Below are 26795 nucleotides of genomic sequence, written 5' to 3' on the forward strand. Positions count from 1 at the left end.
AAGTAAATGCTGATTTTAAGATTTGTTAAATAATCTTTAGCATATGCCTTAATCTTTGATCAGAAATTCATTGCTTCAAATACTCAACAGATGCATTTTTAACATAAAACAGGATTAAACTGAATTCTTTTTAACTTTACAGTTCTGTCAGCTGCAGCATCTCCTCAAAGGAGTATTGATCAAAGGAGCACAGCTTCAATTGTTTCTGCACCTGTAGTCCCTACAATAGCTGTCAATGAAGAACCAAACAGTTTAGCATCCTCAGCTGCATATCATCCGGATTCTGTGACCTCACAGAATGACAGTGAAGAAGACAACTTAAATCCAACGGAAAAGCTTCAGTAATCCATTATTACATTATGTTGACTTATTAAGTACTGTAGTTTATTGGTTTTAAAAAAGCATTTGGTAATGAGACTTAATGAGTCCTAAAAATGGTAATGAGTCCTAAAAATCACTAGTCATAGCTATTTTTTGTAACATATAGCTTGATTATGAACGTTAAATATGCATAAACCTGTTTATTTGAAATAGGTATACACATCTTTTTAGTGGAAGTAATTAACAGCATAAATAAAATTCATGATGTTATTTAGTAATTCAATATTATACCCATTTCAGAATCTTAATTTTACCATATGACCTGGACTCTTAATGAAATCAATAAAACCAATAGAATACAAATTTATAAAAATGTTATTACAAGTATGATTGAAAGGTTGAGTTATGACAATTAGTTCTTATTTCCAAGATAATCTTTATAGATCAGGGGTGTCAAACTCGATTTCATTGAGGACTGCATCAGGGTTGTGTTTGACTTTGGGGTGGGGTGTGTGGCCAGGCTGGGGGTGGCCAGCTCGCCGTCACTCATGTCGGGGGCATCTATGGTTTCCCGAGCGCTCTGCCAGCGAAAACTCTCCCAAGCTTTCTTTCCAGCTGCGACGGCTTCCTGCAATCCTCTACCACTGCACCATTGGTTGTTTGCTGTTTCCAGGGGGGTCTTGCACGCCAGATCTAAGCACCCCATGGATCCAGCCATGGTCCTTGAGTTTGACACCCCTGTTAATAGATGATTCTAGGAACATGAAGATTGAGAAAGAATAATATACTTATTAATTTAATTACATTTATTAGATTTTTTATGTCTACTCACTCCAGAAGACTGGATAGTTTACAAATTCAGAAGACTAGTAAAAATAATTAAAGCAGTTTAAATCTACATAAACAATCCATGTAAAACAACTAGAATAGAAAACAAAGAATAGAAGCGAATAGAATAGAAACAATACAAAAGCACAGCAGGGACCCCACAATACAAAACAATTGCATTAATTCCATACTCAGGTTCTAAAGGGTTTCTGGAACCCCAGGAGAGTGGACACTGTCTGTATCTCTGAGGGAGATGATATTCCAACAGCTGTGGATTGCAACAGAAAGCACGCTTTCTGAGTTGCATGCTATGGCAACATTTAATTGAAGGGATATGGACCCACTCTGCCTGCATTTACAGGGCACACAAAAATAGAAATAAAGACATCTGTTGGATAACACGACCTAATTCCATTGTGAATACAGAAATAATTTACCTTGGACACTAATTGACTCTTAAGTATTAAAGAATTGAAAGGAATTACACAAATGTTTGGCACAAAGGCTTTTCTAGTACTTTATCATAAAATTGACTAACAGAGAACAAGATATCAAGAAGTTGTGGTCTTTGTCTAATAATCTGCTTTCTAAGATAATTTACAAAATTATTCACCTAATAATATGCATACATTAGCCAAAATCATTTATATAAAGAAAGCAAAGTTATTAAAGAATTCACTCCCACTGTTTCATATCTACAAGTAAACTGATTTTTTTTATTCTAGGAAGCTGAATGAAGTTCGCAAGAGATTGAATGAATTGCGTGAACTAGTCCATTATTATGAGCAAACTTCTGATATGATGACAGATGCTGTAAATGAAAATACTAAGGAAGAAGAAGAGACTGGAGAATCAGACTGTGAATCTGAACATGAAAATCCACAACCTGTTACAAATATTAGGTTGGTTATTTGCACATAAGTTAATAAATAAATAATGTGTAATCAAAATATAGTTGTGTTAACATTTGTTCTTGTCCAGTCTTGAATGTGTAATATGTTTATAATAGCGAAATTAAAGTGAATGTATCTATTTTACCCTTTTTGGGTGTGCAATAATGCACAGACAGTGTGATGATATGCTCCACTGGGGCAATTGTAAGCTTTCCTGATTGTCTTGTCATTTTTTTTTCCAGCGTTTGAGAAAAACTATTGCCCAAAATATTTTTTATTTTGCTTGTTATGCTAATAGTGTACATAGATACTAATTGTAATTTAGCATCATAATCTACTGCTTGATTAACTAAAACTGATTCACACCTTTCATTTGTATGTTTGTACACATTTCATGAATTTTGTTTACTGTTGCTACCCTACTTGTAAATGGCTTTTTAGAGCTTTGGTGTCTGATCAACATAAGTAATTTAGGACATTCCTTAGATGTGTTAAGTTTTACTTTCATGTCCTTGGGCACGCCGTTTATGAATAAAGATGCATCTGTTCCTTTTATAATTGTATCTCTTGCATTATTATTTGATGATATAATAAGGATTCCCTTCAAGGTTTTATGTGAATTTTTTTATTGAAAGGAAATATGTATGTATTGGCCATGTGGACAGCTAAAAAACAAGAAACAAGACAAAATTGGGTTTACATTTAGATATTTGAATAAATATTTCTGTTTGAGATTTCAAGATTAGAATATTTATTTTCTTGTATTTTCTGGCTTAATCGTTGAGGCTAGATCTTCAGGATTAAGTATAGTTAAAGCTGATCAAGTTAAATCCTATTTAAATTACTTACTAAATTTTAAATCTTTTGATTTGAACCTAAAGTCACTTCTGTCTGAATTCAACTTAATTTCTCTCCTAAGGGAACAATTATATGGTTGCATTTCAAGACTTTTATTTACTTAAGTTAAAAGCATGAAACAAACATGACAATTTGAAGGTTATTTTGTATAACCTTCAATATGAAAATAATATTCTTTAAACTTGACATTGGCCCACAAGATAGACTGCTTTGTATAAGATTGGTTGTTGTTCTGATAAGGTCCATTAGGGTAGTTTATAGTAAGGGAAAAGGGATTTTTTTTCCAGTAAGTAAATATTTTAGTATATATTTATACTAAATACTATATACTATATGGTAATGTATAATTTGTGAAAAATTAAGGATACCGATCTACTGGTTTTTTCTTCCAAAACAGGAATCCCCAAGGAATCAGTAACTGGGGTGAAATTAACTATAATAGCAATTTGCAGTGTGGAACTAATAACCAAAATGGAAGACATCTTAATACATCATGTGAAATAAATAATCAATCTGCTAATGTAAGGATACCAAATATGCCTTCAACTTTAGGTATGCTTCCATATCTAATTGGATATATATATATATATTCTGTAATATATTGGCATGAACTCTTACTGCAACATAAATTAGTCACATTTTAGTTTTTTAGCAGTCATTCAAGTGTAATATGGTAAGATTGTACACAATAGCATTAAAACTTGTAACTACTTGTTGAAACAAATGAGACCAGTGCTAGCAGTGAATGGGCTTTGACTAAAGGTGGGCAGCTCAATGCAGGTGTTGATGCATCTGCTGAAAAGGCCAATTTCTTATTAGTGATAATAAATGTTACGGAACATAGAGATGCTAATATAATAATGCCCTTATTTAAAAAAATCAATGGTTGGACCGTATCTTGAATATTGTGTATAGTTATGGCTGCTGCACTTTGCAGAAGATATGACAGCTAGGGAAATTAGCTTTCAACAGGTTCCCTAGGATTATATACCTGCTCTAAGATGGCACTTGTTATCTGTCATTTTGTAAACAGTTGTATTATAAACTGAATTTTAACAATGCACTAGTTTTGGATTTAGCTAATTACTTTTAAATAGCTTATTAAATGCTGTAAGTCTTCATTCCTTTATTTAGTTTATTGTCCCTTTCAGATTGTCACTATAATAGGAAAGAAGATGGTGTGATTGTCCCACATGATGATGATGAGGATATTGATGCTGAAGCTGATAGAGTCAGCAAAACTTCATTATCTAGTCGAAGAAGTAGCATAGCTGATGAGGGTGCTTTAGATGCTGAGTTTGAGCAAAAGATTAACAGACTTATAGCGGCAAAGCAAAAACTGAAACAGCTCCAAAATCTTGTGGCTATGGTCCAGGTACGTTTTCCTAATTAAAAAAAAAAAAAACTTTTTAAGGTAGTATAATAAAATAGGATAATTTTAAAGAGTGCTTTGTGGTCTGGTTTGTTCAGTAATCACTTCAGTTTTAGAAGTTTTTAAATGGTGAAATACTGGAAAGGAATGATGTTGAAGGCTTGTTGAAAATTAAATTATAGTTATATTTTCACTTTCATATAGCATTCTAATATAATATACTACTCATTAGTGACAGAAATACATGACATTTAAATGATAGTTTTACCAAATTGAGGAATTCAATTTGTTTGTATTTGTTGTATGTTCATTGAGTCTATTGGCATTTAAATTGACAACACAATATCGAAATGTATTATTGAATATATGCAGATGTATAGGTGGTACACATATTATCGTTATATGCCTGGAATTCTTGCCCTCTGTTCATCATGATAGTTTGTAATTTGGATATTTATTTACAACTACCTTCAATTCTTTTTCCTAAATTCCTCATCCTTTTTAAAGTAAATTTAATATGACACTAATTATGACTGGCATCATCAAAACTAAACTCAGTCGCTCTGAATTGCTAGAAATATATATATCCATTTTCCTCCATGAAAGTGAAATACTTTATTACGTAGTAAATTCCACTTATGTTGATATTAGATTTGTTAAGAATTTTGTTTTCTGTTTGTGCATTGGAAGAGGTATGTTGCTAGAAGAGTTGCATTGTGTGATAGTTCTGCACATCTTAGCCAAGTCAAAAAGCCATTGTTTATTCTGTTATTGGAGGTAAAAGTTTTAACAGTCCTGAATTATAAGCACTCTTTTTATGTAGTGGTTAATAAATTTCATTTCTAATTTTGTTGATAGTTATCATTTATATTCAGCATAACTTATTCAAGTATTTTTTTTATTTTCAAAGTCATTTTCCCTCTTTTCTTCAAACAATAGCTTCCCACCCACCCTCAGAATGTTACATAACCTTAGTGTACGATATGATTCTAGAAAATAGTAATAGTTCACAATCAAAATTAACACTGGATTTACATTAGGGGTTGTGCTAGAATTAATCATTTTCTATGGATCTTAAGTAATTGAAGTTCATGGTTTTCATTAAATAATTAGACTTTCTCCCAGAAATATTTCTTACATATCTTTTGGCATATTGTACACTAGTAAACAAAGAAAGACAAGACATACCCTTTGAATTCAAATATTGCTAAAGACTGAGAACTCATTCAAATGACATAAAATATTAAAAATGGGAATAGTGGAACTTTAAGGAAACCATTGCTGAAGGTATTGTTATTGCTTTTAGGATGACGAAATGGAGCCAGAGGCAGCAGGACAGAGTAATGTGGAACAATTTTTTCTGGCTGAGGAAGAAAAAGGACAGCAACAACCAAACAACATTCGAAACAGTGTAAACAAATCACAGAAAAGTGTTGGACTGAATGAAAAAGCGAGGTATGGTCTTTTTCATTAAGGAATGTTATAAAATTAAGTTTCAGATTCATTAGTGCATTTGAGGAAGACGTACATTTGAAGAGCCAGAATTGAAACTTACATAAACTTACATAATTGAAACGGGAAAAGTATGAGTTTTTGATCTTCATGTTGGAAACTATAAAGATCTTCATCTTTATCTTCATAATGGAAAGTGTAGAAAGTTTAGGATGATTTGGCTAATCTCTTCATGATTTTCTAGGAAGGTGCAGTCCAACATAGAGGTTCACCAATTCTCAATTTTAAAATGAATATATCAGGCTCACATTGGACATCCAACTATGTAGATGTGTTCCTATGAATTAATTTGAAATAAGAGGCGAGAAATTGCTTTTTAAGTTACAAGGCTACTGTTTTATTACCATATATGTTTTTGTAATTTTTCACCCAGAAAATAATAACACAAAAATTATTATTTTTAGAGAGAAATTTTATGAAGCTAAACTTCAGCAACAAAAGAGAGAACTTAAACATCTTCAAGAAGAAAGAAAGAAACTTATAAATATTCAAGAAAAAATTCAGGTCCTACAGAAGGCTTGCCCAGATCTTCAAGTATGTACAATTCCTTTGGATTTCTAACATAAAGGGGGGAAGGACAGAGTCTCACAGTCAATATTATTTGTGACTAATTATCAAGTAGTTTATTTTTAAAAAAGGGGAGGAAGGTGTTTTGGTTCTGATTGCAAAAAACTGTTTAGAAATGCTTGAATAAATTGAAGAAAGATATATTAGATGTTTAAAAGAGATATCCCTAAAGAGTTAGGTGCAATATTCAGAAACTAATCAAGTATTCTTCAGTCTACTAACATCAATTGAGTTTATTAAAAAAATCTTTTTTTAAAAAAAAAGTATATCATTCTTTCTGTTTTCAGTTTTTTTTAGAATATTCAGATTGTAATTTTAATATTTATTTCTTTTTTAGCTGACATCTAGCCTGGATAATTGTACAGGGAACACTTCCACAGCAGCTGCTAATGAAATCTGCAGAGTGAGCAAGTCTCCGATTCAATCAGAAGAATTGGCGGTAGATAGTGAGGTACTGTGTGTATTTCTTTAATAATGCTATTATACTTTTCTTTTGGAGAAACTGATATAGCAGCATTGTAACTGAAAAGGGAACTTGTTTTCTTTGTCTCCTCTTAGTGGATTTTCAAAAAACAAAACAGCAAAATGAAATATACAGACTGTTCTAAAGATTGATGTTTGATAATAAACATTATGAAAGCTGCAAGTAACTAAAGGAGAAACGACAAACAACTTTTTGTATTTTCTAACTTGTTTCCACTTTGATTATATCATTGATTGACTGAATATTTATTCCTATTTTCTGTCAATGCAGGCATACATTAGGGCTTGAAAAACATTTTTTCCCTTTCTTGTGTTTTTTTCAATTGCTTAAAAAATATTTCTTTCTTTTTTGTGTTCTTTTTCTTCCTTAATGTCGTTACTGTTAGAGTTGCCTGATATGGAACGTTTTCTCTATACTACTTTAACTCAAGGCATTCCAACAACATACATAATTTTAGTGTGTCTAACAAAAATAATTATCCTTGTATAATTTTGTATTAACATACTTTGACTTAAACCTCATGAGTGTTCTATAAATATTAATTTTTAAACAGACCTGGTCTCAAGTGCGTAAACATGAGATTTTAAGAGAAGAATTGCGACAAAGAAGAAAACAATTAGAAGCCTTAATGGCTGAGCATCAGAGAAGACAAAATTTAGCAGATGCTTCACCTGCTGAACCTGGATCTGTTAAAAGTAATGGATCAGAGACTCAGTGTACTCCCCAACAAAGCAGAACAGAAAAGTAAGATTAAATTCTATTCATCTAGTATAAAAATTTACTGTAAAGAGTATTTTCCCCCAAAAGGGCTATGATCTGTTTAAATAGCTATAATTAGAGCATTAACTGAGGAGAAGGGGATCCTTTCCTCTACAATTTATCCTAATTGCCGACAAGCCTGGGATATTGTTGCTTTCTCTTTGTGCTCTGTTTCATGAGCCCTGTTGTTAAAATGGTTGCTTAGTAGGTAGCTACAATAGCAGTAATATAAAAATGTTTATTTCTATTTACTTATTTTTATGCTGCCCATATTCCCTACAAGGTGACTCTGTCTTTGTCTTTTCATGAAAGTTTCTAGGATTCAGATGTCTCCAAACTTTCATCTTCTCAATCATGTTTTAATTATTATTATAATTGGCCAGAATGCTGGTTAGGTACTCAGGTTTACAGCTCAGTATAAACATATGAGCTGCAACTGTTATGTTATCATTCACTTTTTTAAATAAAAAAAAAAACCTTGTTCTTTTATAGGTACTATTTAGCCCTTTAAAGTAAGCCAGGTCATGAAACACATTCCACAAGAATATATAACAGAATTTTGAAAGTTGAAGAGCATTTTCCATCCCTTCATACTCTGCACAGTTAAGGCAGAGCTAAACTGAGTTTTATTTTTGTAGTTCTCTGCATTATCAGAAAATAAATCCACCAAAAGGGACGATATCAATAAAAAGCATATGTATCCTTTAGATATCATTTGGGATTCGCAGAATACTTACAAAATAAAAAATGAAATTAAAACAGTGTATCCTAAATATGGTATTCATTTGGGAAATATTTTATATTGATTTTGATACGATGTCATGTTTTAGCTCTCTATGGCTTATTTTCACTTTTATTATACTTTAGCATAACTTTTAAAATTCCTAATGCTAGGACAATGGCAACATGGGGAGGATCTACACAATGTGCACTTGATGAAGATGAAGGTGATGAAGAAGTATACCTTTCTGATGGGCTGGCTCAAGCAGAAGAGGAAGAGGAGGAACAAGACTGTAGTTCCAATGAAATTCCCATGTGTCCCAGTAATGTAGATCAGATCTCATATTGTGCAAAAGAAGATAAGGAGAGGTTAGTTGAATGTCTGTTCTTCAGCCCAATCCACTTCATGGGTTGTTGTGCCCAAATAGGAGGCAGGAGCATTAGGTACATATGCTGCCTGGGAGGTCTACAACAACTTGCCAGGGCCAATTCAGCATGGGACAACTTGCCATGGCCAATTTGATGTAGGACAAGAGCTACACTAATACCAAAGAAATAATGGGATAGAATCATTAAACAAAGGATGCCAAAGGAGGGACAAAATGAAATGCAAATTAAAAAAATTAAAATATTTTTAAAATCACTTTAAATAATTAAATTGAATTGTTGAATTGTCCTACAATGAGTTTTCCCATGGTGAGTTGTCCCGCAGCAAGTTGGCTGTGGAGAGTTGGCTGTGGCAAGTTGTCCCATTCCGGCTGCCTGGAACTGACTAAAAATAAAGGTAGGATGTAGTAATAATAAGCAGTAGTAGTAAGTGAGGCGCTACCTTGATGTTGTGGGATTTGCATGTATTATTCAAGATGAGAGTTATGCCAGAGTTCAACCATGCTTAATGGGTGCCATCAAAGGAACCAGATGAAGAGTGTCTCTCCCATAAATAATATGGTGACAGATAATTTACAAAAACCTATACCAGATTAATGGAATAGGAATAGGAATATTCTTTATTGGCCAAATGTGATTGGACACAAGGAATAATGTACAGTGTATACTATACGGTATAGAGTAAAGTATAGATAATAGTAACAAAGATTTTGGATGTAGAATCAACAAAATCAAGAAAAAAACTCAGTTCATCAAAATGAAAGATCAGGTTGAAAAATAAGATTAGCATTCTATGGTTGGATACAATCAAGCTAGAACAGTTGAAAGAAAAGCAGAAGAACTAGAAGACCAAATAATACCGTCTCAATAAATATCACTAGAGACAAGGGAGATCAGAGAAGCACTTGAAATAACCACGTGCAAATAACATATATCTAAGAAAATCAGCAGATATGAACCTTGAATTACACACTGATAGCATCTCCAATTTCAGTAGAATCCTAGTAATCCATCAACAGAGTTCGCAATGAAATAGGCAATCCCTGAGAAATAAGAAATCAACATCTAAATGGCCAGAGATTGCCACCAAGATTAACATTAGACCAATAATCAAGAAGCAAACAATATGCCAATCAAGGAACTGCCAAATAAGCTAATAGTAAATAGTCCAATCAGAGACCCACCAAAGTCACTTCCATGAACATTGACAGAACCAGCTACTAGAATAGGAGTGTCAAATTAAAGGCCCAGGGGCCGGATGCGACCAGCAGGTTGCATAGTTCTGGCCCATTGGCCTGTCCTGGAAACAGCGAAGGACTGGCCCGCAGTGCCTCTGTCAGCAAAAACTGAGCTTGCGAGGGCCGTGGGCAGCCTTCCAGAGCTCTGTTTTCACTGGCAGAGGGTTGCAGGAAGCTGTCTCAGCCGAAAATGGGGCTTGGGAGCCTGTTTTTCCTGGCAGTGCGCTCAGGCTACCATAGGCGCCCTGACATGAGTGACATTGAACTGGCCATACCCACCCCGGGCCCCCTAGGTCAAATACAACCGTGATGCAACCCTCAGTGAAATCGAATTTGACACCCCTGTACTAGAATATAAACTGAAAGCAAACATTGCTTCCTACTAGCACCGGTGATATTACCTAGTTTGGTAATGAAACATCTGCAGGAAAACAACCAAACTAAATGCACCAAGGACCTCTCAGTATTTCCTTTATCAGTTTATCATTCAGCAATTCAATTTTTCAGCTAATTAAAACTCAGTAACTTCAAAGAATAAATTAAATGTACTTTGGGATGTTTCAGTCCAGTTTGCACGGAAAACAAGATATTTACCAACATATATCCAGAGATAAGCAATTCCTTCTTAGGAAAGAAAGAGAGGATTGGTTATACACATGTGATGAAAATACCATATTTCTAAAATGGTATGAAAGAGGAAATATGTTTTTCTCCAAATGGATTTTTAAATCTCCTGCATTTTTATTTGATGAAGTGATTGTACCAGAAGATGATTTTCTAGAATAATAATGCCTTTTTGTAACATTACTCTTAGCTGGAAGAATCCTCGCCCTCTTTCAGCAGATGGAAACTACCGACCTCTAGATAAAGCAAGGCAGCAACAGAACATCAGCATGCGACGGCAAGAAAATCATCGCTGGATGTCTGAACTTTCTTATGTGGAGGAGAAAGAACAATGGCAAGAGCAAATTAACCAATTAAAGAAGCATCTTGAATTCAGTGTCAGTGTTTGTCAGACTTTAATGCAGGACCAACAGGTATATTATTTAAAAAAAATACTTTTAAGAGACCTTTCTTCAATATGGGTGATTTCTTTTTTCCAGATTGTCAATTTGGCTTATTTTATCCATTTAAAAAGCTTTCTGAAAATTATGCAGAAAGATTTTTGAGATGGTTAGAGTTTCAATATTTTATGAACTGTTTGGATTTGTTTTAGCTCAGTTTTAATCAGAAGCTGGAATCTATTAAGATTTAATGAACTGAAAATAAATCCAGACATTGAGAAACTATGAGCAGTAGGATAAGCTGAGAGATTTCAGACTTCATGTTTAAGTTTAAGTTTTATTTTATTTATATGCCGCCCTATTCCCTAAAAGGGACTCAGGGTAGCGAACAACTTAAACGGGAAGGGGAAACATACTTCATGTAATCTTGGAGAACTTTTGAATTAAGATACAGCTCCTGGAAAAATAATTATGATAGTGGCCAATACATAACTGACCTACTGCATTCTTTTTAAAAGTCTTTAAAAATACTTAACATTATTTTTCTTTGCAGATGCTCTCTTGTTTACTGCAGACCTTGCTTACTGGTCCATATAGTGTGATGCCTGGTAATGTTGCTTCACCACAAGTACACCTTATAATGCATCAATTAAATCAGTGCTATGCACAGCTGACCTGGCAACAAAATAATGTTCAAAGGTATCCACTTTAACTTTACACCCTTTTCAGAAATATCAGCTAACACAACATAATTATGTGCATTTAGTTATTTTTGAGGAACCTAAAAGAATTTTTGTCACGTTACATTTCTGTATGTGAAAACTACAGAAAAAGAAACTACAATATTTTGGGAACAGTACAAAAATATACTTTATTGAGATGCATTCTAGCAATAGTAAAAGTAGTAATTTATTTTGAAATGTGTTAGAATAAAAAACTCAAATGGGCCAAGCTGGATACTAAGGCAATTGAATTCAGAACAGCCTTGACTTTGAGAAACTGTTTCCTTCTGTATCTAAGGTCCAGATAAATCCTGATCTAATATGCCGATCTGTGTCTTGGAAATTTTTAACAGATGAATTTCCTACTAGAAACTAATAGGAAATAAGTTCAAATTGGTTTGGTTCTATTTATGTTACCAGTAAATTACTGAAGACAGCAGTGCCCCAGCCCAGGGATGCCCTGCCATAAAAAACTAATAAAATGTTACAAATTAGGCATGATTAAAAGAAGCTGATTACCTCTAAAAATAGTTTATTGAAATACTAAAATATGGTCAGATCTGGAGTTTTTAGCAGAAGGGAAAAATCGGTTTTATTCTGGTATATTGTGTCAGTTTATTGAAGGAACATAAAGTTCAATTCTATATTCCTATACAGGTTCAGTTTAGGAGAGTTTTTATGCTTACTAATTCTAACCAGGGCTTTCCAGCTAAGCAAATTACTGATACTTATAGCCTTTGTAACCTTCCCCCTGGCCTCAAATGTCAGTATCAGAAATCAAATTCATTATTCAATCTCTGAAATCTAATAAGGTGCTTGGAGAAGATTTTCTACTTCCAGAAGTTTTCAAGACACATATTAATTAGTGGGCCCATTTTTAGCAGGGCTTCCATCTCAGTCAGTGGGAATTATAGTTCCCATATACAGTATAAAAAGAGACACAAGGGTGACCTCACAATTATAAACTGATAAACCTTATTGAAATTGTGACTAAAATTGCATGCAAACTATCTTTTCAGCAAAATAGAAGATTGGGTAATGGAAAAATATTTCTTAGTGGAGGAACAAGCTGGATTTAGATTAGAGTGCCCACAATAGACAATTGTTTCGTTTTGCACCATCTCATAACAAAACAACTAATGGCAAGAAAATGTTCACTGCCTTTATAGATCTCTCTATGCCTTTTGACTTTATAAAAAGAAACATTTTGTAGAAGAAGTTGGCCAACTTAAATATGGAATCCAGACTCTTATTCATGGTTAAGACCTTCTACTCAAACACCCATTCGAAAGTCTGTATGGGGAGGCGGCAGGGGGAATGGTTCTCTAAGCATATCTACCCATAATGATATTAGACAGGTTTATATTCTAGCTCCAATGTTTTTTCACTCTGTCTCCGATATTCTAGAATTCCTATAGTTTTCTTACACTTGTATGCCGAAGATCCATGATAAATTTATTAATATCCTTTTATATCATGACATTGTTTCTAATGGCAAAGTATTAAATAGTCCTTGAAGACTGTTGTGAAAGCTAAATACCTTCTGTGTTCTTAATTTTTTAAACCTCAATAAAACCAAATTTAAAGTAATGGTATTTAGCAAAAAGCATGAAATATGACTGGCATATAAATGGAGAACCTTGTGAACAAATGAATTTTTACTATTTGGGAATAGTAAATAGGGAATTGCCAACATAGGTTTGTGGTTAAATCATTTTAAAAGAACCTTGGTAATGGCGATGAAAGATTATATAAATTATTTAATGTAATTATAATTGCCCAGGTACTTTGACCCCTATTTTGAAGTATTCAGGGCATAAATAGTTCTAATGTGGGGCCTTACAAAAGCTACCTCACTTGAAGAAGTCAACTATGTAGGTCTGCATATTTAACATCCCTACTTGAAAGACAGCCTGCTGGGATCTGAGTTGTAGATTGTCCTATTTCCTTTTGAGCTCTAATGTATATATTATCAGAACTGTTAGGTTTATAGTTAAGGTGTTTGAGATAAGAACCCCTTATGTTAAACAGACAGGATATCCTGTAAAGAAGATGTATTTATCTAAATGATGATTTCTTATATTTATTACATATGCATTTTATTATTGTATTTTCCTTTATAATTTGATCCTGTATTTTATTTTTTAATTTTTTGATAAGGTTGTAATCAATTAAAAAAACTACTATTGCAGTACTGAGGTACATTCTAAAATTTTAAGCATTTCTGTGACAATAGCAACAATGAAATAATTATAATGCCTTATTTACTTTTTAAAAGATTTACGTATAGAGGTTAAGTCACATGTTAAGTAAGTAGACCATCTTGGTTTTATTTTTTTCTGATAGCTGTTTATGGCAAACTGCTGTTTGTTATTTGCTTTTCTTTTGCTTATTAGTCTTTGTCAACAGGTATGCGCAATTCTGGCTATGTTCAATAATTAACCGTAATTTAATTTAATTACAAATTAATTACATTATTTAATTACAAAACTAATATTTTGCATCAACCTTATATTACTCTCTGTTCATAAATAAATACCGGTACTTATAATGAATTACAGATTGAAGCAAATGTTAAATAATCTCATGCGTCAACAAGAGAAGCAGCAGGCCAGACCAACTAAAGAGGAGAAAGACAACAGGGCACCACCACATCCATCAACAACTGTATTTTGTCCTTTTAGTTTCCCTTCCCAAGCAATGAACTTATTCAATATGCCTGGATTCACAAATTTATCTTCTTTCCCACCAGGTAGGCATTTTCAGAATTTAGGAGTAGCAATGATACTGATTTTCTTATTGCAAACAGCCAGAAAGCAGTGCCTACTTTCACATAGTTCTTTCTTCAAAGCAAATTGTTCTTTGTTTTCTTAAGTATCTTCTAACTAATTAAATGCATTAATGTTATATAGAACATGCATGAATTGCCTCTTGAATAGCAAAAGAAGATGACATTTGTGGTTTAATTTGTGGTATGGAGAGAGTGTGGTTTTAATTTATTGCTTCCATCTAAATATTTTCCTTCAGTACTATTAAGATTAAAAAATAATGTATTATTATTCAAAAGCATTAATTACAAAGATTGAGAACAAGAGAGTACATGTTTGCATACCTTACAGTAATCAAGAATGAAGCGAAATTGTTAAAAACTAAAAGGAATTTAATTTGATGTATTTGTTTAATAATATTTATTTGAACCATTCAGTTTTCTAAACAAAACTGAAGCTGTTATTCTTTTGATTCAGGTGTTAGTACATTTTATATAAGAATAAAGGATTAAGACTGAACTTTCCTACAGCACCTAGAATCAACTAAAAGTGAAATATGTTCCCTGCAGCATTTATTCATCTGTAAGAGAACATTCTCAATTGAACATAAAGCTTATTTACAGTCAGAGGAAATAACACTTAATGTGCAGATTGATTTTGCTATTTGCTCCTTAAATGCATTAGTTAGGAAATAGTTTTAAGTAAAAAATGTAATATCTAGATCTTGAGCATAAGAATAAGAATTGAGTTCTTATTCTAAATTTATTTAAAGTTTATTTTTTTCCTTGTAAATGTATAAATTATACTACAAATCTCATATATGGGGATTCAAATCAGTTTTATAGTCAGGGGATTAACATAACTTGATTATAAATGAAATAATTTCATCTGAACTATTTCGAGTATCCTGAAGAAAAATAGCAACATAATTTGAAAACCCAATAACATGTTAATGTTTATTTACTTTTCTTGTATTCTGGTGATAAAAAATACTTGAATTATGTGTATAATCTATTTCTGATCTCATTTATTTTTGTAGGCATCAATCTTGACCAGATGTTTCCATCTGGGGACTTTTCACATAATTGTAATGCTCAAAACAGTGACTATCAGCCAACCTTAAACCATAACAGTACTGGAAAAGCTGACTATATGGCATTTCCAAAGCCATTTGAAAGTAATTCTACCTCTGGAGCAGAGAACCAAAGGTATCTGAAACCTAATATGATGCATCTGCTTCTAGTGCTTGGCGAGCAGCATTGCATTATAATTCAAACTTGGTATTCTGCTTGTGAAAGGAAAGTTTTGTTTGTATTTTGGTATACTTTTTTCTTAAATACAGTAAGATTCATAGTGAAAGAGGTACATGTTGAAATGAGGAATTTCCTTTACACAAAGGTACTGAGTATCAGTCTGATTCCATTTGGGTATAGCAGCAATTGATCACTACCATATTGTTCAAAATATAAGATGCACCTTTTCCCCCAAAAATGAGGGTGAAAATCTGGGTGCGTTTTATACTCCGAATACAGCATTTTTGGCCTCCTGTAACCCCACCCCCTTCATAAAAATGGACGTGCAGAGGGTTTGGGAGGCTTGCAAAGTGCTCCTGGGAGCTGGGGAAATACGAGTGAAAAATGGACAGGTTTTTGCTTATTTCTCCCAGCCCCCAGGAGGCTATCCATGCCCCTATAAGCATCCCGAAGCCTATCCATTCACTGTTTTTTTTTGCAAAAAAAATTGTCCCATTTTTGTGAAAATGGCTCGTTTTTTGCTCGTTTTTGCCCCCAGGAGCACTTTACAGCGCTCTCAAATTTTCTGAATGTCCCATTTTTCACAAAAAACGAGGCATGCAGAGGGTTTGGGAGGCCTGCAGAGTGCAAAAACTTTTTAAAATTTTAACTCTTCAAAATCTGGGTCTTATATTCGGTGCATCTTATACTCCGAAAAATACGGTAATAGGATGGTTCATATTTTCCTTTTTTAAAAAAAAAATAAGGACAGAATAATGCTTTGTATCCAAAAAACCACCTTGGTAGAAAACACTGAGCACTGAATAGCTTGGTTTCCATTATGATAGAGGTTGATAATAAAGTTGGCATTTTAATTAGAGACCGCCTTCTGCCAATTACCTCCCTCCGTCCCATCAGATCGCATAGAGTAGGCCTCCTCCGAATTCCATCCGCCAGTCAGTGCCGACTGGCGACTACGCGGAGGAGAGCCTTCTCAGTTGCAGCTCCGACGCTATGGAACAATCTCCCTGTGGAGATCCGCACCCTCACCACCGTCCAGGCCTTCCGCACAGCCCTCAAGATCTGGCTATCCCGTCAGGCCTGGGGATAAGACTTTACTCTCGCCCCTCCCGAATGTTGAATGAATGTTGTGTTTTTATCGTTAATTATTTTTACTCACATTTTCTTTTTGTGTTTTGTTCTGCACTCCCCTCCCCTATTATTGTAAGCCGCCCTGAGTCCCCTCAGGGAAAAGGGCGGCCTATAAATGTTTAATAAAACCTAAAAAAAACCTAATAAATTATTTGTTTACCCACTTTTATTACTTTGTGGTGACCATACAACTTTCTCCTATTTTCCCCACAACAAAAACCCTGGGATGTGAGTTGGGCTGAGAGAGAGTGACTGGCTTAAAGTCACCCAGCTGGTTAACGCATAAAGACAAAAGTTAGAACATTGTTGGTTTTAATTCCAAACTGTATTTGAAAAGATAAATTACAGAATAATTTTGGTTTTGGTTTCTCTTGCTACAAGTACCATATTATTCTGAATATCAATTTAATTGCTAGGCAATAGAGAGTTTTTGAAAATATCAGTGATTCAAATATGACGATGTGAGGGCAGAAACCTATAATCTTTTACCATATCTTGGTATTATTTGAAGACATATTCAACCTCTTTTTTGAACCCAATATTTGTATTTGCAAGGTTATGTACTGAAGGCTGTTAACACCAATTATATTGAATGATGAACCATTGTAAAGAAGACTGCTGAACTGATGTGCTAGAGATTTGTGCAAAGTAGCAATGGAATTGTGCTAAATTATATTTTTTATTTTCTTATTAACTTTTCTTGGAAAATGTTTGGCTTTACTACTATGACTGAAATATATTCTGAATGTTTCTGTCTTTGTTAAGATGTCAGAGACAGCGTGAAGAAGAGATGGAAAATAGATCAGCATGGTTAAATGAGTATCAGGAAGGAGGAAAAGAGAAACAGCCATTTTTCAGAACTGGGTTTGCAGCCCCAGTGCAAAATGCAGCAAGTAGCAATCACAAAAATCAACCTGACGTGAGCAGACAAAGGGAATTTGATGAAGAATCTCTGGAAAGCTTTAGTAGCATGCCTGATCCAGTGGATCCAACTACTGTGACAAAAACATTTAAACCTAGGAAAGCATCTGCACAGGCCAGTCTGGCTTCAAAAGACAAAACACCAAAGTCCAAGAATAAGAGGAGGAGTAGTTCCCAGTTTAAAAAACGACCTAGAGCTAATGGTATGACGTGTGTGTGTGTGTATTAAAAAACTTAGGCTTGTTTTGTGCTTGGATAGCTCTCTATTTTTTTCTTGAGGTGAGAAAACCTCAAGAAAATTGAGTCCACAAAACTCTTAACACAGGCTGTATCAGTGTAAAACTTTATAATTATTTCCCTTATGTGCAGGTCCTGTGGCAATTCCCAATGTAACTGAACCAGTACTTTCATATTCTTCTCTTAGATGGAAGCTCCTCCTGTAATCTCTCTTGCCCCAATGGCACATGGAGCAAATCTGCTAGCCCTTTTAATTCTATTAAATAATCTAGAATATATATTTTATATCAATTTTCAAAATAATATGCTTGCCCAAAATAACATTTTCTTTCATTTTGGAAATGTCTGAAAAGAGGTAATTGGCTATTTGCCAAAACTATTTCTGTGATGAGGTATTTGCTTCTTCGTGAAATTTGATGTCATTAAGTTTAAGTATATGTTTCACATGGTCATTGCCCAAGGTTTATAGAGATTTTGATGATTACCCTCAAGTCATTACTTTTAGCTTTATGACGTTGTTCCAGATTAAGAGGTAGATATTAATTCTTATTAGAAGTAATTACAAAAAAAAGAAGCAGACATGAGGCCAATAGTTTAATACAATTTTCTTACAATAATATTGAGATTTTTATGGCCAGCTAATTTGAGGCATGACCATCAAGAGTTCTTGGGATTTATGGAATTAGTGAACAGATTAAATGCAGAGTGGTCTATGATGATAAAAACTAGGATTATACTTTTCAATGTTGAAAACTAATCTTTTTTTTGCCTAATGCTAATAAATAACATTTTTGCTATATTATTCAAATAATATTCATATATAAATGATATTTATTAATACACTTTGTGACATTAAATCATAGTATGAAGATTATGGGACAAGCCCATATGAATGAATGCCTTCTCACCCATTGTACATTTCCATTATAAAAAAAATTGTAGCCAATGCTTATAGATTTCTTTTTTAGTGCGTAACTTTCAGAAATAATATTGTCTTTTAACATATAACATTTAATTAGTCTGTATGGTTTCTCGTATTTGACTCAAATCAACATTTATTAATTTAATCCAAACCAAACCATTTTTGTTTAAATTGGTTGATTCAATTTATGTAGACTCTATTTTTTACTTATTTGATTGACATTTTAAAATGTTGCAGCTTTAAAGAATTAGAATAAGTTGTAAAACGAAAATTTACTTATTTAAAGGTTTTGAAAGTGCCAGTGTTTCTAGTACATGTGAGCCTTACAAGAGTGGTCGACCTTCAACTCGGAAAGAAGAACTTGTTCAAGCAAAAGTGTTCAGTAAAAAGAATCGGGAACAATTGGAGAAAATAATTAAATATAGTAGGTCATCAGAAATGTCTTCAGGTACTTATTTCAAAATATTTAAATGATATACTTGTGAAATAAATAGATTCTTATGTTCTTCATATCTGCATAAAAGGAATTGGGTTTTAAACTTTTTCTTACATAACTTACATAACTGCTGTTTAGCAGAATATTCACTGAACAGATAAGATAAAAAGTACTGTTGTGAAAATATAGATGGAATTCTTTATTGCAATCCTAAATTCATTTCCATTCTATTAAGATCCTTTTAAATATAATAACACATGGATTCAAGTAAGCTTATTTAAAATTAAAACTTTCAACTTAAATAATGGGATATATTGTTATTATGTTAATAAACTGTTTAATTGCTATATTTACCAATTTGTTTTAATAAATGATGTTTAAAGCAAGTAAATTGTTAGCAACAAGTTTCCAAAATCAAATTATTCTTGATTAATAATCGTACAACAGTGCACTGTTTCACTATACATGCATACACAGACACTCATATAGTGAAAAAGTACCCTGTTCAAGTATGTATGTATGTATGTATGTATGTATGTATGTATACATATACAGACACATATTTGAAAAAGTGCATTGTATATATCCAAAATATATGCATGTGTGTGTGTGTTTCTGTGTTTCATCTGCAGTTAAAAATGTGTAATGGGACTGACAGACCTAATTTCTCCTCTGGTAAAAATGCTTCATTAAGAATTGGGGGATTTTGATGAATAGAGTAGCCTGTCCTGAAGGGGACATCTCAAAATCGGGCAGAAGGACTTGGATAATGATTTTGCTCATATTTCAGAGATCTCTCCTTTCAGTGAAGATTTAGCAGCATCTTCTAATCTCTTATGAAGTATTTTCAAGGATTAGATGGACACTGTCAAAATAACATTCTTTAGTATTTTTTTCTTAACTGGGACTCAAACCTAATAAAAGAAGGTCACATTTTTTCTCTATATAGCTTCATTTTGAAGAGCAAAACTCCTATTTCTTAGTTGCAGTTCTAAACATATTTGGTATACTTGCATAAGGTATGAGTGGACATATTCAGACTTAATAAACTGGAAGTGTTCAAAATAGTGCCTGTACTTTTGGTGTCACACACTCTCAAAAGGTATCTGAGGCTCAGACAAAATTTAGATGTGTTTGATTTGGCTTTAGTTCAAATTTCATTCAAGTTAGATTGATTAAATTTAGTTAATATGCTTTCTACTGTTTATTTAAAAAAATAGGATTTATTGGCAGCTTTGGAGGAACTCTTAAGGGATTTGAGCAACTGCATGCACCTCTGGGGTCTGAAGTTGTATAACTCTACAACAAAACCAACAAAACTCTACAATATTATAATAGCAAGCCCAGAGTTCTTTCTTTGGTCACATATCTCAGAGCACATTGCTTTTGTTTTTGATTTACTTCAGTTGCTGCAATTTTTGCATCCAAAGAAAATGTGGCTGATTTGGCCATGGACCTTGAGCAGGTCACAGAAATTGGCTTACTGCCTAATTTGATGCTTTAGGAAAATATATTCTTCAATTAGGGGAAAACATACTAAAATCTGTTTGTAATAGAATGAAATGAAATTTACAGATACATTACAGAATTATGATAGAATCAAGATTTCCACTGCATTATCTCTTTCTCAGTTTTAGAGAAATAGCTCAAACCTACCCAAGAAAATGTTTGTCTATAACATTTGCTTGAAAGTTCCAGTGATAGAGCACTCAGAACTCCAGAGGGCAGTGTTCCACTGCTTAATAATTCCCACCATCAGAAAAGTTTTCCTTACTTCAAGCTTGGATCTTTCTTTATAAAGTTTCCACCCAGTTGTTCTTGTCTTACCTCAGGAGTAATGGATCTGTATCCTGTTTCCTCAGATAGCTGTTCAAGTAGCTGTCAGTTCTCTTCTTCAAGCAATACACTGATACCTTGGTACTTACTGTTAATTGGTTCCAAGAGGTGCGATGAGTACCAAACAAAAATTTCCCATAAAGAATAATATAGTGAGTCATAGGCAGTCGACACCAATAAGTTCTGGCTTGTGTGTTGAATAGCAAGCAAACAATGTACCAGGATAAAATGTTCACGTCAAAATGCATTGAGTACCAAATTCAATGTGTTTCAAAGCAGTTGAGTAGCAATGTACCACTGTATACATTTTTGAATGTATTGTCCCATTAATTGCAAAGTAGACCAATCACTAGACTACTCCTTCCTTACTGCCTTTTTTCATCTAAATTATGAAGTAATAGAAACAATAGAATCTCTTGCAGCTCTGGAAAACCTTAGATCATTTTGTAGTGTTACAGTTTTTTTAATCAAATGCTTTCTTTTTTTATTCAGCCACACATTTAGGTTAGATTAACTTCCTATGTTATTCAGGATTTGTCTGGAACAAGACACACCTTCGTTCTAGTGACAGTAAAGTATCATTTATGAAGGCTCTTCCCTACCAAAGGATTTTTATCTGTACTATAGTTTATAGCTTGCATAATTCATTAAAACTTGTAAATCCAAATGAAAAGCATGTAATTTTATAGCTACCATGGAAGAGGAGAGAAAACAAGTGTGTGACCCAGGAGGCTAGAGACTGGCTCATACCTATAATATAAACTATGGTTTAGGACCAGTTTTTCTTTTTACTAATTAGGAAGAAATGTTTATCTGTTTCTTCTTCTTTTGGGGTCTTTGAAATTATGGGAGATCATTTTAATGTTGAAATTACATTTCAATACAGTGTATTTATTTTTATTTTATTTGACAACAAATTAGTTTCAACTAAACTTTTGTATGGGCACCATTGCAAAGTCATGTATTTAAAAAAATACTTTTTGAATGTGATACTTTTTTTCCTTTCCTGGAATGAAAAAAATACCAAGGGAAGTTTAAAAAAAACATTTTTAGTATTAAGTAGATATTCTTCCATTATTTCACTAGACCTTACCTTTATTTCTGATACACATTTTGTGCTTATCACTGTCTGTCCTTCCCACCCGCACCTTTCCTGCAGCACATGCTAGGAGAATACTGCAGCAGTCTAACAGAAATGCATGCATACAAGCATCAGGTAATGCAGCAGCTGCTTAGCTTCTAAACTTACTTGCCTTTATTTTTTAAACTTTTCTATTTATTTGCTTATTTAATTGTTGAATGTGCCTTTCATTACTTCAGATGACTTCTACATACTACTGAAAGTTTTTTATCTACTCACTTGAATAGGTATTATTATTAAAAGATCACATGGCAGATACTGCAGATATGAAAGGTTTTTATGGCAGGGTATAAGTAGTATCATTTATATTAGAAATACCAGTAAATTGGGCATATGTAGCTGTTTCTTGAGATACTCAGTACATAACTATTTTTCTGTTTTTCTTGAACTGTGATTGAACCATGGTCATCAATCATGAGTACCTACTAATGTCCAAAAATATATAAGCTATAGTAAATAATGATAGTTTATTATACACTATTCGTACCTAAAATCATCTAATTATGTGATCTTTGGAAAATCCAAACATTATGCAACATAGCTATAGATCTTAATATGTTGTTAATATGCTGGCAAATGCCTGAAATTCTCATTACTGGAAGAGACTGGATGTTGCTTCTGGGTGAGGGAGGCTCAGTCCCCTTACCCAGTTCTCCTTTGCGCGCGCACACACACACACACTCGCTTGAATGCAGCCTTGCCTGCAATTCTCTTTACTGAGAGAGGCTGTATGTTGTTTCTACTGGTAAGCTGGAAGATGAGTGGTGCGTTGGCATCGCCTCTGCCTAGTTCTGCTATGCACTTTTTGCCCAGAGCTTCATCTCCTTCTGGTCGAAAAGTGTTTAGGAGCCCCATAGCCACTGGCCTGCATTGTCAAGTGTTTGGACTGTTCAGTTCTGGACTGCATGCCTACTCGGTGCTGCCAGTGCTAGGCCCTGGTGGGCGCTGCAGCTCTCGTGCCTGCTGTGCGAGCTAGGCGTATGGCTGCCATAGTTGCCTGGGGAGACTCTGCAGCTGCCTTGCCTTCCACCAGCAGGCAGGTCGGTGGAAGCTAGGGCATGCCGAGAGCTTGGCCCTTTGTGACTGCTGGCAAGCAGACATTGGGACAGAGTGCCCTCCCACTCGGCCCACACGCTCACAGCTTCCTGCACATAAAAAAAGACCTCCCTGAAAATAACCCCGAGTGCTTATTTCCCCCCACAAAAAAATAAGACCAGGTCTTATTTTCATGGAAACATGGTAATTCTTAGGTGCAAGAAAATAAGTTTGTGCATCAAGTGGAATAGAGTTAAGACTTATCATTTAAAAAATGAAGGACCTGGATGAATTAATGTTTAAAAGAAAATTCATCATTAGATGTCTGTAAAATTGAACTTAGCAGAATTCAAGGGCAGATAAATCAACAATTTGAGATCTTGAATAAAAATTATAGCATAAAATATAGATAGCTGCCTACCGTACTTCTTCAGAGTCATGACACAGACATGAAGTAAAGAAACTGATTAGATCCATAAATGTCAGGAATGATTTGGTTCTCTTATGTAGTTTATAGGTGATAAGTGATATATAATAATTTATGACTATGCTATCATTTTAGAAATTCACACATTTATAAAAAATAAATAAAAGTGACGTGATAGTAGGATATAGGGAAAATATTTGAGACATTTGGAAATAAATTTAAGGTATTAATATTTGGAGTTCAGAACATTGACCATGAGCTCGAATATAATTCCTTATTACAAATCCATTCTGTGGTAATATGGTATGATAAATATAAATATCTGCATGAAGTTGGGATTTCAGTATTAAATTGGGGAATTCTTACTGAACTTAATTCTGTGTTTAAAATAAGATTCACAATTGAATGGGAGAATGTATCTAATTGTGATTAATCATTAGTATATATGTCGGGGGTCTGTGATGTGATGTTTTCTGGAATTTTAGTTCTGCAAAGAGATGTGAGGAAATTAATTTGTTTTAGAAATGTAAATTAAGTACAAAATAACTTGGATTATATTTGGCATACTCTGTATTTCCTTCAAATATAAGGACTTTTCATATTTTTAGCAACTGCCTCATCAAGATCAGGGAACTATAGGGTAATATCCTGCAGAGAATAAACCACTGAACAGAAATATTTCATTTCAAATATGAACTGAAGAATTTGCCTTCTTCCTAGAAGGTGTGACCATGCCACAACTGTGCTATATATTTTCCTCAAAACTTTTGTTCTAATAAAAAAAAATTAAGATATTAACATAATGAGGATATTTATGTTTTTATCTTTCTGCAGAAACAGGCAGTGACCTTTCTATGTTTGAAGCTTTACGAGACACCATTTATTCTGAAGTAGCTACTTTGATATCTCAAAATGAATCTCGCCCTCATTTTCTAATTGAACTTTTCCATGAACTCCAGATGCTAAATACAGATTATTTGAGGCAAAGAGCACTGTATGCTTTACAGGTACTTGGAAAATTGTGATTTGAGGTTGCCTTTTTTTTATTTCTGAAAAATAAAGTTCTACCAAAAACTATTGCTTTATGCAGGACATAGTGATCAGACATGCATCTGAAGATAATACAAGAGGAGAATGTCCAAAGCAACTGAACTCAAATGCCTGGATAGGATCAAATTCAGAGCTTACTCCCAGTGAAAGCCTTGCAACCACTGATGATGTACGTTATCTAAACCTTAGGATATTTTAAGATCAAATTTGATTTTTTACTTAACAAAGTTGTATTTTTTATTTTAGTTTTTAGCATAAAACTCATTGAACAATTAAATTTAAATTGTCCACTTTACTGAGTTACATATTGTATAAATGCAAAGAGCGAATTACACTCTTAAACTTTTGTGTAAAATATAGATAAAATCTTCTGTAAAACTTGAACTGTGAAGATCAGCTTGTTCTGACAGTGAGAACAATCAACCAATGGAACAGCTTGTCTTCGGATTTTGTGGGGGCTTCATCATTGGAGACTTTCAAGAAGAAATTGGTCTGCCATTTGTCAGAAATGGTGTAGGGTCTCCTGCTTGAGCAGGGGATTGCACTAGATGACCTATAAGGTCCATTCCAACTGTTAATCTGTTAAATCGTATTATGTTAAACTTGAATTACTATGTCATCTAATCTTTTCTTAACTCTTATAACATCTTTTGTCCCTATTGTAACATTTGATCTTCATTCTAAGGGAGCTATCTTTTTTAAAAATCACAGGATGTTGTAGACTGCCATAGCTTTCTTATTACATACTGATAGCTTTCTAAATGAATTTAGTATTTTGCTTTGACATTATTACTTAATTGAATTTACTTGTCCAATACTTAAGAATTCTTTTTAAAGTGAGAATTGTTACCATAGAAACAAAATTGTGTTTGGTACAGAGATAGCAAGATGTTTGTCAGGTGTCCTAGGAATATGCAGAAGTCATTGATCTGGGAAATAAAAGGTCTGGACTATTTGGGAATGTTCTGTCCTGCCTCAGGGGAGTTTGGTGCTTTCCTGAAGCACATCTTAACCAGAAGCAGTTCAACATATTGCAGATGTGGCATGGCATTCCAAATAAGCAGATTTGTGTGGGAACAAAGGAAGTTTCCAGTTCTGATGTTGAATCATCCCTGGAAGAATATAGGCTGGAGCAGTTAAAGTCTCATTCTTTATTAGCAGTTTTTTGGTAGGAAAGGATATACTGCTCTTTCTAGCCATCCCCCCGCCCCCCCCCCCCCACACAAACATAACATATATATGTTCAGTTTATGTAAGTGGTTGAAAGCTTGATCTTATTGAACACATTTACTATCTTCCCCAATCACACTATATGCATGTCCCATCAATTTCTATAATTCCTAATTAACAAGTCAGTATACCTGCAGGAAATCAAATTTGAGTAGTCGGTTTTAAAATACCTTCCTTAAAATTCTGGAATGGTAATGTATAAAATTTAAAAAAGACGATCGATTATGGAAAAGCATTGCCAAATGTTTGTGTTATGTCTTTTAAAGGAAACATTTGCAAAGAATTTTGACCAAGGTGCTTGCAGAGAATCTGAACAACATGATAGAGACAATGGCAGTACTAGATCTACATCTTCAAATTTTGAACCATTTGCTACTGATGATCTTGGTAAGCACCAACCTGAGAATTGCAATTTGCAATTCATTGAGATTGGAATACAGACAGTCCTCAATTAATTGTAACAGATCAGAATTTCCATCGCTATGTGATGCAGCACAAAGTGCAGTATCACATAATGGTGGTTTCAACAATTTCTGTTGCTTGGTACTGTTGATAGGTAAGGACTGTGCGGATCATTAAGTGATGATTTCATGATTTCGACTTTTGACTTCCTGCCATTTTCCCATTGACTTTACTTTTAGAAATCTGGCAGGGAAAATCACAAATTGTGCTAATGTGACAGTGTAATGCTGCAATAATTAGAAAACTGGGCCAGTTGCCAAGTACCCGATTGTGATCACAAG

At 33.8% G+C, this 26795-nt stretch overlaps 1 protein-coding gene across 13 annotated transcripts in view; it reads left to right on the forward strand.

Moving 5' to 3' along the window:
* The window catches only part of PCM1 (pericentriolar material 1), a 53339-nt gene that overhangs the window by 15138 nt on the left and 11406 nt on the right, over positions 1-26795 (forward strand). For 10 of the 13 annotated variants that reach the window (XM_087724484.1, XM_087724485.1, XM_087724486.1 and 7 more), the window contains 19 exons: positions 143-341; positions 1875-2051; positions 3298-3452; positions 4052-4275; positions 5579-5727; positions 6189-6318; positions 6689-6802; positions 7389-7579; positions 8489-8683; positions 10754-10976; positions 11497-11642; positions 14227-14417; positions 15473-15641; positions 17583-17941; positions 19184-19345; positions 22329-22385; positions 24607-24779; positions 24863-24991; positions 26319-26439. In XM_087724484.1, coding sequence (XP_087580610.1) covers positions 143-341; positions 1875-2051; positions 3298-3452; positions 4052-4275; positions 5579-5727; positions 6189-6318; positions 6689-6802; positions 7389-7579; positions 8489-8683; positions 10754-10976; positions 11497-11642; positions 14227-14417; positions 15473-15641; positions 17583-17941; positions 19184-19345; positions 22329-22385; positions 24607-24779; positions 24863-24991; positions 26319-26439 — 3264 coding nt within the window. The remainder of the gene's footprint in view (positions 1-142; positions 342-1874; positions 2052-3297; positions 3453-4051; positions 4276-5578; positions 5728-6188; positions 6319-6688; positions 6803-7388; positions 7580-8488; positions 8684-10753; positions 10977-11496; positions 11643-14226; positions 14418-15472; positions 15642-17582; positions 17942-19183; positions 19346-22328; positions 22386-24606; positions 24780-24862; positions 24992-26318; positions 26440-26795) is intronic. The other 3 variants (XM_087724483.1, XM_014052303.2, XM_014052302.2) reach the window with 1 other exon arrangement.

This window comes from Thamnophis sirtalis, unplaced genomic scaffold (genome assembly GCF_051295495.1).
Source record: "Thamnophis sirtalis isolate CommonGarterSnake01/CBP01778 unplaced genomic scaffold, rThaSir2_p1.2 scaffold_10, whole genome shotgun sequence".
Taxonomy (NCBI): domain Eukaryota; kingdom Metazoa; phylum Chordata; class Lepidosauria; order Squamata; family Natricidae; genus Thamnophis; species Thamnophis sirtalis.